Source organism: Amblyraja radiata, chromosome 12, assembly GCF_010909765.2.
Source record: "Amblyraja radiata isolate CabotCenter1 chromosome 12, sAmbRad1.1.pri, whole genome shotgun sequence".
Lineage (NCBI taxonomy): Eukaryota > Metazoa > Chordata > Chondrichthyes > Rajiformes > Rajidae > Amblyraja > Amblyraja radiata.
This window is the reverse complement of record NC_045967.1, coordinates 6521394-6536830: the sequence shown is the minus strand read 5'-3', so window position 1 is coordinate 6536830 and position 15437 is coordinate 6521394. Positions and strand designations below refer to the sequence as shown.

Below are 15437 nucleotides of genomic sequence, written 5' to 3'. Positions count from 1 at the left end.
GGAAATACTAGGTTTAGGCATATTTTACATAGAAAAAGGTTGCCAGCATCCAATCTATTTTCTCCCGATGATGCTGCTCATTAGGTTTTAAATTAATATTTAAATTTTCAGCATTGACAGCATTTTGTAATTTCAAAATGTTAACCTTTTCAAATAAAAATATCATCTTATCATCACTAGATCCACTCGTATAGAAATTGCTTTCATTTATTTTAGTGAGTTGCCAATGCTGAAAACATCTAGGAGTAGGCGCCAAGTCCCTTGTCAAAATGGAAAATATTATAGAAGAGCATTTATAAAGCAAAAGCAAGGAAACAGCACTGTAAAAATACATCAACTGGAAAATAGGTGCTGCCTAAATGTCAAAAATCACATCAGCACACAAGAAAGAAAAACAAACATAAAAATAATATAAAAGGTAAATCCAAGACAACAGAAAACGTGAATTATTGCACAAAAAAGAGTGAACTCAGCAATCAAAAGCCTGAAAGTGAGAAAAGGTCAACACCAAGGCTACTCAACACTCTGCCAGAGCAGTATTCCAAAAGCAGATCTCCAACCCAAATATCAGCCCTTTTGTTCTCCCAACCCCTAAAACACTGGCAAAACCAATCCACATTGCTAGCTCAAAGAGAAAGCGGAGCTATTATTAGGGTATGAAGTTATTGAAATCAGTAATTAGGCTGGAGGGCTACACAGCATCCAATATATAAAGAGATAGCACTGACCTTCAATCTGCATTGAATTTCACTTGAAGAACGAGAGCAAAAATGGGGGAGATCAAAGTGAGACAGGAAATTAAAGTAGCAAGCAACACATGTAAAAATTGTGGAGGACAAAGAACAAGAGAAATTAAATTGATGTAATCAGCATTGCTGGATACCAAGAAAAGAAAATGAAATGAGGGAGAAAAAAAAGATGCTTTTAAATTCCCGTGTGGGAATGTATATCATAAAGGAAAATGAAGGTGATGAGATCCTCTCCATAAATGGAGTTTGCTCCAATGATATGGAATCAGCCTGTTCAGTGTGCGTGTGTGTGTGTGTTTTCACATCTTCTCAAAGAAACGACGCGCGAACCGGAAATCTTTTACATATTCTGGTAGAGATTTACCCCTTGGAGTCCAAAATCATCTGACCTGAAAATGTTGTGCTTTATTAATAAAAATGAGTTATTAATAAAAATGTTCACAAATGCAATCAAACTTTGAAATCAAACGCCTGTTTTTCGCTGATGACGTGACAATGGATCTGCCTGCCGTCTGCTCGCACTGCGACTGACGTCACCTCCCACCCCTCCCTCCTCCCCCCGTTGTTCAAAAATCGCCCTGTCGACTGAACACCAAAGATCATAGTTGAAGCCCAACCCATGAATAGAATTACCTTTATTGTCATTCAGACCTTATGGTCTGAACGAAATTTCGTGCCTGCAGTAATACATACAATAATACAATAATAAACAACAACAAACACAAATTAACATCCACCACAGTGAGTCCTCCAGACACCTCCTCACTGTGGTGGAGGCAAAAGAATCTAGCCACGCCTGCGAGTTGGGGGCTATGCGTGAGTGGATAAGGCGGGGGATGGGGTAAAAGGAGTGAATTAATAATATTAATATAATATCAATGGGGGTGGTTAGTGTGTGCGTGTGGGGAGTGGTTCGTGTGTGTGAGGAGTTGGTTAGTGTGCGTGTGTGATGCCGCAGGCCGCCCCCTCCCCCCGCAGGAGGAGGATGTTCACCGTCGGGGATCGGCGTCAGCGTTCCACCAGCCCGGCGTGAGGGCCTGAACATCGGGCCACCCGGGGCGGCGACTGCGGGTGCTAGGAAGGCCTCGACCACGAGTGAACAACTGGGAAGAACGGAGGGGAGGCTGGCTGGACTATGGTGCCTTCCTCACCTTGGTGCCACTGTGTTATGTTGTGTCGTGGACTTGCAGTGTTTGTGCTTTTTTAAAAAAAAATCTATTTTATTTTTAATATGTTTAATTATTTATTATTATTTATTTATTTTTATGATACTGCCTGTAAGGGAAATTCATTTTGTTGTCTCTAACTGAGACTATGACAATAAATTTGAATACAATACAATACAATACAACCGCGCATTGAGGGGACGGGACCCAACGGTCTAGTAACAATATAAAAGTCCATAAAAGAAAAAGATTGACTAAATGACAGGGTGGAATTTGAGCAAAGATGTACTTTGTTGGTATTTGCCCCAGGTAATAAGGAAAGTATTGGATAAGGAGTTAGTGCAGGAAAATAATCCCTCGGTAAGAGCCTACTACAATCTTACTGATCAACAGAAGCCAGCCATTCAGCATGCCTGCCTTAATTATGCTTCATGCACTAACTGTGCTATACAAATGAAAATAAAATGCATTTAGGCATCTGACAATCAAACTAAAGGGCCTGTCCCACTTGGCCGTCATTTACGTGACAGGCCGGTAGTGACTGACGCGCGACGGTCGCCTGTAACATCTTGCGCCGCACATAACGTCTGGAGCGCGTGACGTCATTTGAAGATAGACACAAAATGCAGGAGTAACAAATGCGGGACCGGCAGCATCTCAGGAGAGTAGGAATGGATGATGTTTCGGGTCGAGATTCTTCTTCAGTCTGAAGAAGGGTCTCAACCTGAAACATCACCCGTTGCTTCTCTCCAGAGATGCTGCCGGTCCTGCTGAGTTACTCCAGCATTTTGTGTCTATCTCCAATTGTCTTGGCCCCGCTCTGAGAGTAGTAGTGGGGGCGTATCCGGATCCGCAACGGCCGTGAGCCCCAGGCTGAGCTCAGCGATTGTTTGCCTGCTTCTGCTGCTGTTGGAGGTGAGACGTTGTGATGCGCCAGGGTCTTGGGCCTGTCCCACTTTGGCCGACAGGCGACAGACCGGTGGCGCGCAAAGATTTCGTTCAGGCCGAAGTCCATACTCCTCCATGCCACCCCACACCACTCCATGCGCCCGTCCCGTGCTACCCACATGCTAGCAGGTCGCGTAAATGGTGCGCAAATGACGCCCAAGTGGGACAGGCCCTTAACATTCAAAAACTTCAATTTAAAGCAGTCAATGATGGCAGACAAATTTCAATAGTATTTTAATATCAAGATTACAAGAAATACTGGATTTAAAAAAAAATGTTACGTTAACCCACCAAAAACTAGACACGTTTTCAAATATCCAACTTCTAAAAAGAAGCCTGGTGCTCTAATTCTAGGGAAGAGACCGAAGTAAATAACAAATTAAAATTACTGTATTATTAACTTGTGACTGCATCGATTTACGATAATCGATCTAATGCTTTAAAAAAGGGATAAACACACTGTCCTACCAGAGTATTATATTACCATATTTAATGCACGGTGTCCATTCAAAATAGTTCATGCTCTAACTTGCCTTTAGAGACCAACACCTTTTGCCAATATGCCACATTTTCATAATAGCCATGCACTGGGGAGGAATCTTCCGAAAAGTGGTAAGTAAAGCATCCGTCCAATTCCATGGATAGGTTTTTGAAAGTAATGGTTTACTTTTGTGAAAGGCCGTGAAGGTTAAAGTATCTTAACCACGTCTTTTGCTGTCTAAGCTATGCAAATAATATTACAAATACTCAACCCGTAATGCAAAATAGTCTCACAAGCACCATTTTAAAATAATCCTTTGCTAATAAAATGCTAACGTTGAGAATGAATACACAAATAATTAATGAGCTATGAATACAAGTGATTTACCCAAAAGCCAGCAGGCTCACTCCTCGTCTCCCACAAGATAACTGAAATCAGACAGAACAACAATGAGGGCACCAAAACTTGCTCTGTTCTAGATGGCGAGGATTTTTCTAACAATTTTGAGGATGCTTTCTTCTCCCAATCATGGCTGATGGAAATTGTCAAAAAGAGTACATTTTGTTTGAGCATATGATCAACATTGCAATCCTTTCCCATGATTAACCAGTTGATTCCGGCTTGCATTTAATGGCGACTGAGTGGGAAAAGTTAAGTACTATTGCTGACTGTATCCAACACAATCCATCTCTGGATGACACGAGTCCCATTTTTTTCTGCAGAGTGCATCAAATATAGAAAAGACAACAGAGAGAACTGAATGTACAGTCTGATCCAGAGATTTTGGAACTCTGCAGCTGCCAAACCGAAAATTAAACTCCAACACCACAACATTCCTCCAATATAAACATTTTTTTACATAAGGATTAGTTGGAAAGCAGTGTCAGAGCGATAAAGTTGTACAGCACAGAATCGGGCCATTTGGCCATTACATTCATGTTGACGTTATTGCCCAAATTAACTGATCCCATTTGCCCACATTAGGAATGGATTTAGATAATTTGCGTACCAACAGGTATCAATGTGAAACATGAAGAGAGTGGTATTTACCCTGAAGTCGAGAATACAGTTAGCATTCAAACACTCCAGATAAGACCAGCACACAAGCCAACAAAGGATCCTGGAGGATACAATTTGCAAGCTGTGAATAATACCATGAATAAAGTGGTAAAACAAGCACTGATCCTTGCCCTCATTCGCAATGCAAAAAAAGGATATCCTTTACCAAAAATGTTTCAAAGACTGAACGAGATGGCAAATGTCACTTTAGACTCTTGAACAAATCTGGAATGAGTAAAAAAAAAAAAAATCCCCACCCCAAAAAGCTGAATTCTTACCTTCCACCCAGCTGAACTGTTGCTGTCGCCTTTGTCCTTGAAATAAGGCACAGATTTGACCATCCAATCATAGATCTGAGACAGTGTCAACCTCTTGCCAGGAGAGCTCTCAATAGCTTTGGTGATTAGGTCTGCATATGATTGATGGCCCCATGCATTTCTTCTCGAGGAACTCTTCCGCTGAGCATTTGCTGCACCACTTTGCAAACCAGCCTCTGCATTCAGACCAACTTCACTCTCTGATTTTATAGCACTTGCATCAGACACATCCTGCTTTTCTTCTTCAGTGGGAGTTCCTGTGGCAGAATCCTCCTGCTTCACAGTTGTCAATTCTGGTCTTGGTAGAGGCCAGGTGCAGGATCTAGGACGACTTTTTGGTTCAAAGTCAGGATCAATCTCAGCCTGCGTTGGTTCTTCAGCCATCTTTTGTAAAATCTTTTATCAACCAAAGTTTCAAACACGGATGGCTCCTATCTTTCCTCAAATAAAAATCTGTGACTTCTGTTTCACAAAATACATGTAAATGCCTTTACATACAAATCTTTCCACATCTTCAATAAAAGATAACTTGCATCCTACTGATGTTGTTCCAGTTATTTGTAAAATCAAGGAAGATATAACAAACACCTATTCAGATATACTGATATTTTTCAGCAATTATTACTTTGATTTCAAACCAAGGTCAGTTCCATATAATTAAACGCAACGTAATTAACTCCACTGCAATATGTTCTGACAAGTTTTTTCCAATATTTGCATACTCTGGCTTCAAAGCATAATTGCATTTAAACACTTTTCATTTTCCCCATCATTCAGAATCTGATTTGAATTTGATTTGATTTTTTTTAATTGCGTAATACTGCAGAGGTTTAAACCAGTTTAAAATTGTTTAGAAACGCTAAAAGCAATGCTCATAAAATTACTTTTACATTTTATGCGCCAAACTCCGTGACTTTCGATGATAACGTAATATGAAAAGACATTGCAAGGAGAATTATGGCTCACAATTTCCTTTCAAATTACTTAGAACTGCAGTTAATTTTGAATTATGAGATGCTTTGTTTTCTTCTTCTCTCCCCAAGAAAAAACTCAAACGTTGCTTTGCAACCAGTTAGGACGTGTCGCAAACAAGAGTCTTCTATTAGCTGACGTTAAAAGGCAGTGTAAAAGAGCGACTGTGAAAATGAAAGTCTGGTGCCGGTTTGTGTACGCACTCTTGTCACGTTAACTATAATGTGGTGTACACGATTAAAACAAAAACGACGGGGAAGGGGCGATCTGCATAAACCTTTTCGTCGGTAAGCAATCTTTGTTCAAGAGGTGCAAGCGTGCAAAACCTTCTGGAGTCCTCAAGTAGCTACTGAGGTAGCGGAGTCTCCAAAGCTTCTCCTTCCTTCTCTCACTCAGTCGGTCCCAGTCGGCCTCCGGTTGCAGGCCCCGGCCACAAGGCGCCTCCACTCCAAGCTACCATATTGTCCAAGAGGAGGGATGGGGGAATGCGAAGGCGCCGCTGATCCAACCTGTGCCTTCAACTGGACTGCGAGCTCCTCCGAGCGGCTCGTCGGGCGCCTTGGCCGCCGTCACTGCAGCCTCGGCCGGCGCCGCCGTCAAACTTCATCGGATTCCACCCTCCGCAAGCCGCGGGATGTCCGTCTTAGGAGAATGTTTCGATCCCTCTCCACATCCCACGCATCGCCTTTTATTTCTTGCCACCTTTCCCTCTGTTTTGACCCGTCTCGCTGCTTTTGACGTCTTTCAACGTATAGTAAACATTGCCATCGATGAAACGCTGGGAGGAGGGGAGGAGGGGGGGCAGCACGGAGCGGCGATGGGAATTGTAGTCCAAGGCCCGCATCTCCCGGCGACCGGCGGCCACTCCGGTAGCTGATGGACTACAACTCCCACGGTGCACCGGGGCTACAACAACAAACGGCGCCATTACCCAGGCAAGATGCTTCTGAGCGCCTCACAGGGCCGCAATCACCCAATTTGGCTGTTAATCGCTGTGTTATGTTTCGTGTCTGGAGAATGGGTCCAAGCATTGCTACGTGGGATTATTGATAATATATTTAGAACAGGATTAGAACCTCCCATTCTTCTGTGCCTTCATTATGCCGACTGAAAATGCCACGGCGACGACGCCAACGTCAGGCAGTGTGTGGGTTGTCGCGTTGCCTTCTGGGGGTTGTAGTCCCCAATATGATCCACCCTCAGCATGTGGCTGCCACAAAGAACTACAGTATACAGAAGACACTGGATTTGAACATGCTATTTGTACACCCTCTAATTACACATCGAGCAAACCATTTCCCAGTATCGAATAACTTACCAACGAAACAAATATCTCAGTGTTTTGGGCAGCAACATTTTAAAATAATATTTAAACCAATAAGAAGCGGATGGAGAATGGTGCAAAACATCTTCAAGAGAATGGTGCAAAACATGTGGCAGGGACACCATATTATATCCATTGCCACCAGTTGGTGAGGATCCTCACACTAGGTAAATATATTTAAAATAAAACATATTTTACGTGTTTTTGAACTGGTTTAGCTAGCCATTCTGAACCTCCCTTGAAGAAAAAAATGAGAACCACATTTCTGAGGGGTAGAGGTCAGCATTCAGGATGTACAATGATAATGAGTTCCTTCCCCTAGATTCTGAAGATATCTTTTTAAGAAAATTAAGTATTTTAGTAGCGAAACACAGGAGGCTGTTAGAGTGCATGGAATTAGAGATTAAGTACTGACATTGAATGAGAGTCGGTTAACTGACAGGCAGCAAAAACAGATCTTTCTCAGGTTGGCAAGCTGTGAATGGTGGGTTATTGCAGAGCTCTGGCTTAAACAATTCACAATCTATATGAATGAATTGGCTGGGAGGGCCAAATTATCACATTTCTAAGTTGGTCCTAGAGTTATACATCACGGAAACAGACCCTTTGGGACTACTCATCCCTGCCCACCAAGTTGCCCCACTGAGCTGGTTCCACTTGCCTGCACAAGGCTCATATCCCTTCAAAGCATTTCTATTGATGTATCTGTCTAAGTGTCTTTTTAATGTTGAGATTACCTCTGCCACGTTCTCTGGCACCTCGTGCACCACTCTCACTGTGAAAATGTTGCACCTCAGGTCCTTTAAAATAGTTTCTGTCTCATGTTAAAGAGAACAGGAACAAATACTGGTCTTGCAGGGATCAACACTGGGACCCCGTCTGTTCACAATCTGATTTGGATAAGAGGGAAATCAAATGTAATGTGAATGACATCCTTACTATAACAAGGCAACCAGACCAGGAGAGAGTGCTCCAAATGTGGACTTACCAACATCCTGTAACATGATGACCCAACTCCTGTACTCAATACCCTGATGGATAAAGGCAAGTGCACCAAACACTTTCTTCACCACTCTGTTCACCTGTCGCCACCTCATTGAAATGTACCTGCATCCATAGGTCTCCCTGTTCAGCAAACCCTCCGCAGAGTTGTACCATTTCCTGTGTAGGTCAGCCCTGGTTTGTCTTAGCAAAGTGCAATGCCTTGCATTTATCTGAATTAAACCATATGGCATTCCTGACTCATTGGAACGTTGATCAAAATCCGTTGTAACCTTAGATAAGCTGCACTGTCCATTATTATTATATCTCCAATTTCAGTGTCATCTACAACTTACCAATCATGCCACCTACCTTCTTATCCAAATTGTTAATACATGTAACGATAAATGTGGACCCAGCACAGATCCCGATGGTACACTTGTTACAGCCCTCTTGTCTAAAAGACAACCCTTTACTGCCATTTTCTGTCTCCTACCTCCAAGCAAACTTTGTATCTGATTGGTAAACTCATGCCAGATCCCATGTGTTCTAGTCTTCCAGATTAATCTTTTATTTTGTCAAAGGGCTTGCACAATGTCATCTGCACTACCCTCATCGATCTTCTTGGTCACCTCTTCAGTAAACTCAAATTATATTGGTGCGACACAATTTCCAACGCACTAAGCCATGATGACTTGCTAATCGATCCTTGCCTTTCCAAATTCCATGTATATTCTGTCTCTCTAAATCGCCTCCACTATCTTATGCATCACTGATGTAAGCTTCATTAGTCTATGGTTCCCAGGTTTTGCCCTGCAGCCTTCATCAGAGACACCAGCATGAACCACTTTCCGGTCCTTTGGCACCGCACCCATGGCTATCGATGATAGCTTCCTTAACTTCCCACAATATTCTAGGATTTGATCAGGTCCTGGTGAATTATCTATCTTAATGCGTTTTTGGATCTTCAACACGTTCTTTTCTGTAATGTGGACTCTTCAAGATATAACTATTAACTTCCCCGAGTTCCCTTGCATCCACGTCTTACTCCACAGGAAGTCTTTCTCCATTCTCCAGATGGAATTACGAGTAGTACCTGCAGACAAATTTTTCATATAGATTGTGAATAGCTGAAGCCCAAGCTCTGCAGTACTCCTCTATTTGCTGCCTGTCTCCCAGCTACTGTGCTCTAGATTCGACCCTGACCACTGTTGCTATCTGCGTAGAGTTTGCATATCTTCCCGTGTGAGTCATGGAACCCAAGGGCTCTCTCATGGTAACTGATGTCGTGAACTCACTGAACACATATGCGTACTTAAAGGAGTTCATGCGTACTTAAAGAAGTTCAAGCCAGTATTATTTGAAGGCATTGGAAAATTGCGTGATCGTCAAGTCAAACTCAAGATAGACCCAAATGTTAAGACTGTAATACAACCAACGAGAAGAACTCCATTTAGATTAAGAGAAAAGGTTGAAGCTAAGATCCAAGAGCTCATGGAACAGGATGTCATTGAACCTGTTGAAGTATCGCGTCATGGGTCAGTCCAGTTGTAGTAACCAAACCAAAAGGACAGGTATGGCTTTGCGTGAACACGAGACGTATAAATGAGGCAATAATACGAAAGAGACATCCCATACCTACTGTCAATGAGTTATCTACAAGCAAAGTATTTTCAAAGCTAGAATTAAAGTGGGATTATCATCAGTTGGATTTAGACCCAGAGTCAAAGAAAATAACTACTTTCGTACATTATGGACTCTACCGATATAAGGGGACTAGACTAAGTGGGACCCGTTGGGTCCCAGTCATACGGGAGGCCTGGTCCCCCAACACAACCCGGTCCCCAACGCAATATTCCATCACTTACCTATAGCCCCTAACTAAGCAGACGTGGCTCATTTCCACTCATCCCCCAGCACTCCCACCCCCTCCTCTTCATTTGTGGGAGTGGAGGAGGAGAGTGAAGTGGGGTGTGTGTGTATGGCATGTGAGGAGAGAGTGTGTGTGTGGCCGGGGAGGTGTAGGAGAGGGGGAGAGGGTGGTGTGGGGGATGGGTGTGTGTGTGTGGGGTAGGTGGGGAGGTGTGTATGCGGGCAGGAGGGATGTGGGAGGGGGTTTGGGGGATGGGTGTGTGTGGGCGGGGGTTGTGGGTGGGGGAGGGGTGTGGGCAGGGGGGGGTTGTGGGGGAGAGGGGGTGTGAGCGGGCGGGGTTGTGGGGGGGGATGGGTGTGGACAGAGGGGGGTTGTGGGGGAATGGGTGTGTAGGAGGGGGGGTTGTGGGGCAGGGAGGTGTGGGCGGGGGTTTGTGGGGGGGAAGGGGAATGTGTGGGCGGGGTAGTTGTGGGTGTGGGCGCGGGGTTGTGGGGTGAGGGGGTTGTGAGGGGTGTGGGCGGGAGGGATTGTGGGGGAGGGGGGGTTGTGGTCGGGGGGAGGGGGGGCTGGGAGGAGGGGGGTGTGGGCGGGGGTGATTGTGGGGGACGGGTGGTTGTGGCTGGGGGGGGGTCTGGGAGGAGGGGGGTGTGGGCAGAGGGTTTGGGTGGCGGGGTTGTGGGGGGAGGGGGTATGTGGGCGGTGTGGAGGAGGGGGTATGTGGACGGTGTGAGGGAGGGGGGGTGTGGGCGGTGGGTGGAGAGAGGTCGGAGAAAATACGGGGAAGAGCCATGAGGGAGAGGGGGGTATCACGGGGGAGGGGGGCATGAGCCAGCGAGGGGGACTAGAGGGGAAGGGGCTGGAGCTGGAGGTGCAATAGGGACTCACAGCGGGCGCTGGTCGCTGGTCGTTTTCCTCCACCGGGATCAGAGTCCCCACTTTCCGTTTGGCGACATCTCTGACTCCGCACCGGACTGGGCCGGGCCGGGCTGGGCTGTGCTAGGCTGGGCCGCTTCTGGTCTCTCCGAAAATTGTCTCCGGTTGGGGACCTCCACGATGGCGCAGATAGGGGCGGACCGTCCCGGGGAGTGACAGGAGAAGAGACTAATCCACGCGGCGCTGACTGGCAGGAGGGAGATCGATCTGCACAAGCGCGTTTTTTAAGATTTTTAAACCTTGCTAACTTTTACCGATCGGAACAAAACTTGGTGCACTCGCAGCAGAGGAGAACAGTGAGTGAGCTGGCAAAAAGTCGTAGCGCTATCTCATACCGTTTTTGCGCAAATAGAAAAAACGCACAAACCGGAAGATAATAAGATCAGAGTTTTAGTTATGTACTAGACTAAGTGTGACCCGTTAGGTCCCAGCATCACACGGGAGGGCTGGTCCCTCAACGCAATATTCCACCTCTCCACCAATTCCAATATTGGTGGCCAGTGGCTGGGTGGGGGGGTTCTGGAGTGTTAGTGTGGGTGTTGTGGCCTGAAGGGACTGGCTTCCAGAGGGCTAGTATGGACATTGTGGGCCGAATGGACTTGGGCTGGCGGCTCAGTCACTCAAGCACGTGGTGCTGGCAGTTCACTCACTCACGGCTGGTGGGCTGGCAGTTGACTCACGGCTATTCCTTGAAATTCCATTTCAAGCAGGGTGCAAGGCCACCAAATTCAAGTGCAGTTTCTTACCACTTCAAGCGGGGTGCTTCTTCTTCTTTCGTGTGGCCTGCACAACGTAAAGTTGTAGGTCAACTTGTTCTATTTGATCTTCCGTTTGTGCACGTCGAGTTGATTGGATTAGTCGAAACAGGGTGGACTACGTGAAGGTTGCAATCTTCCACCCCAAGCAGGGTGCAAGGCCACCAAATTCAAGTGCAGTTTCATACCATTTCAAGCAGGGTGCAAGGCCACTAAAGACAGCGAGTCGTGACCTCTCCCTCCTCCATCGCAGAGACTGAGCCACGCCCACACTTCTGGGTTTTATAGTCCCTCCCTCCTCCCATCAGAAGGGGCGTGGCCTTCATGGCATGATTGACAGGAGAGAGAATCTCAACATTTTTTAAACACTAATAACTCTTTTATTTTTCATCTATGGGAAAAATCCTCGGCACCTGATGAGCGGAGGGGGACTCCGAGTAAGATGGCCTAAAATCACAGCCGTACGTGGTAGTGTTTTTTCTAAAATCAATATAAAGCGCAAACAGGAAGTGGTCAAGATTAGACTTTTAATTATATAGAAGGCAAGGCAACTTTAATTAGGCAAAGCAACTTTAATTAGGCAAAGCAACTTTAATTAGGCAAGGCAACTTTAATTAGGCAAGGAAACTTTAATTATGCACGGCAGCTTTAATTAGGCAACACAGCTTTAGCATTTCCAAAGCAAAGGCAACACAGCTTTAGCATTTCCAAAGCAAAGGCAACACAGTTTTAGCATTTCCAAACCAAAAGCAACACAGCTTTAGCATTTCCAAACCAAAAGCAACACAGCTTTAGCATTTCCAAACCAAAGGCAACACAGCTTTAGCATTTCCAAACTATATTTTCAAACTACGTTAATGGCACTGACAGGCCAGTAAAACCACTCTCAGTTTAGTAGACATGTGTTCAGTGTTATTCACAGCTCAGACTGAGAAACGTGACCCTCTCACTCCCCCAATCTTGCAGAGACTGACTGAGGCACTCAACACTTCTGGGTTTTATAGTCCCTCCGGAAGGGGCGTGGCCTTCAGGAGAGAGAATCTCAACATTTTTAAAACACTAATAACTCTTATTTTTCATCAATGGGAAAAATCCACTTGTCCTGCGCAGCAGAGGGGGACTGAGTAAGATGGCCAAAAATCGCAGCCGTAAGTGGCAGCGTTTTTTCTAAAATCAATATACAGAACACCAGGAAGTGGTCAAGATGAGACAGATAGATAGACAGACAGACAGACAGACAGACAGACAGACAGACAGACAGACAGATAGATAGATAGATAGATAGATAGATAGATAGATAGATAGATAGATAGATAGATAGATAGATAGATAGATAGATAGATAGACAGACAGACAGGTAGATAGACAGACAGACAGACAGACAGACACACAGACAGACAGACAGACAGACAGACAGACAGATAGATAGATAGATAGATAGATAGATAGATAGATAGATAGATAGATAGATAGATAGATAGATAGATGTTGTTCAGAGTCAATGCAGCACTAGAAATTTACCAATATGAAATTCACAAAGCAATTCAAGGGATTCCAGCAAACTGCAAACATTTCAGATGATATCATTATTCATTGTACCAGACATGAGGAACATGATGAGAGGTTCAGGCAGACACTAGCTCGGTTGAAGGCCACTGGATTGACAGTGAATGTGGACAAATGTTTTCTTGGTGTTTCACAATGGGTGTTTATGGGCCACAAGGTGACCAGGAATGGCATCAATACAACTGAGGGCAATATTGAAGCTGTGAAAGAAGTCCAGGGACACTGCAGACTGAAGTTGAGACTGAGGGATCAGAATGGAGACTACCAAATTGATGAGCCAAGAATGCACGAGTCTGAGGTGGAGACTATACAAAACCAGAATCGAGATGATGAACCGGTGGAACGGGATATGATGGATCAGAATCCAGTACCAGTGAAGACAGAGGCAGTGATCAGACCAAAACGTCAGAGAAATCCACCCAAGAAATATGAAGATTATGAGAAGTGTTGACATGTGAAAATGATGCGCTATCAATGTAACAAATGCCATATCCTAAATGGTGTTGGAATATTCAGTTTATAAAATGATGATGTGGAAATCCTTTTTGTTTGATGTGGGAGGGATGCCAAAGTAACTGACATTGTATTTAAATGTATCACGTGTTATTATGAGTAAGGAAGGTCAGAGGACACATGTTACCTGGATGTAAAGGAATGGAGGAGGAATAAACAACATGTTCTGTGTCCTTGGAGTGTGTTTATTATATTCGGATCAAACAGAGGATCTGACAGGCTACAATTTCCTCTGGCATCCCAAGGAGTTGCTGCTTGGTTGGCCAATTAGCCGCTGTTCACTATTCCTGGTGTAAGTGGATGGTTGAATAATCAGTGGAGTTGACAGGAGTGTGAGAATTAATAGATTAGAGGAAATTTAATGGGGAATATGTTTGCTTTGAGAGTTAGCATACCTGTTGGTGGGTTAAACAGCCTCCTAATATGTCTTTAACAATATTTTAAAACTAGGAGTGTGTAAATAGGCAAGAGGATATAAACAAGATAATTGATTGGGCTAGAACCTGGTAGATGGAATATAATCTGAAAAAAATGTGAGATCATCCTCTTTGGTGCACAATGCAGGAAAATAATATTTTTAATGTGGAGATAGTCTGGGATATGTTAACATTTAATGAGACCTTGGTGTCCTTGAAAGGTAATAATCATTGGAAGGTAATATTCAGGTCCAGCAAACAGCTAAGGACCTGTCCCACTTTCCCGAGTTAGTCACGAATTCTCCTGAGTTATTCACAAATTCTCTCGAGTTTTCAAACTCGCAGAATGTTCGTAGCAAGTCCATAGGAGGCCGTAGGAGTCCGTGGATATATTGTAGCTGCTCGTTATGCCAGCTTAGGTACTCGGGGCATCAGGTAAGTCGGGACGTTTTTTTCAGCATGATGAAAAATGTCCACGAGTAAAAAAATAGTCCCGAGTACCTACGGCTGGCATAATGAGCCGCTACGATATATTAATCAACTCCTACGGACTCGTTACGAACATTCTGCGAGTTTGAAAACTCGGGAGAATTTGTGAATAACTCAGGAGAATTCGTGAATAACTCGGGAGAGTGGGACAGGTCCTTTAGGAAGGTAAATTGATTTTTTTTTGCAGGTCAAGAGTGTTTTATTGTCATATGTCCCAGACGTATTATCTATGTTTTTATGTTTCTATAAAACAATGATTGTTTACTTGCAGCAGCACAACAGAATATGTAAACATAGTACACTGTAAACAATATAATAAATAAGAAAAAAAAGTTCAATGTGTGTATATACACACACAAACACACATAAAAAACAAACAAACAATAATAGTGCAATTATACGAAAAAGAGTCTATGCAGTTCAGAGCTTATTTGAGGTTATAGTGTTTAATAGCCTGATGGCTCTTTTCCTGAAACTGGGCGTTACATTTTTCGGGCTCCTGTACCTTAAAGGACATTCTTGCCATAGAGGGAGTACAGAGAAGGTTCACCAGACTGATTCCTGGGATGTCAGGACTTTCATATGAAGAAAGACTGGATAGACTCGGTTTGTACTCGCTAGAGTTTAGAAGATTGAGGGGGGATCTTAAAGAAACTTACAAAATTCTTAAGGAGTTGGACCGGCTAGATGTAGGAAGATTGTTCCCGATGTTGGGGAAGTCCAGAACAAGGGGTCACAGTTTAAGGATAAGGGGGAAATCTTTTAGGACCGAGATGAGGAAAACATTTTTCACACAGAGAGTGGTGAATCTCTGGAATTCTCTGCCACAGAAGGTAGTTAAGGCCAGTTCATTGGCTATATTTAAGAGTGAGTTAGATGTGGCCCTTGTGGCTAA

At 44.1% G+C, this 15437-nt stretch overlaps 1 protein-coding gene across 1 annotated transcript in view; it reads right to left on the bottom strand.

Moving 5' to 3' along the window:
* The window catches only part of LOC116978885 (forkhead box protein O1-like), a 61329-nt gene extending 54837 nt beyond the window's left edge, over nucleotides 1-6492 (bottom strand). Inside the window, exon 1 of the mRNA XM_033030144.1 lies at nucleotides 4682-6492. Coding sequence (XP_032886035.1) covers nucleotides 4682-5104 — 423 coding nt within the window. The 5' untranslated portion in view covers nucleotides 5105-6492. The remainder of the gene's footprint in view (nucleotides 1-4681) is intronic.
* Nucleotides 6493-15437: the final 8945 nt, after the last annotated feature.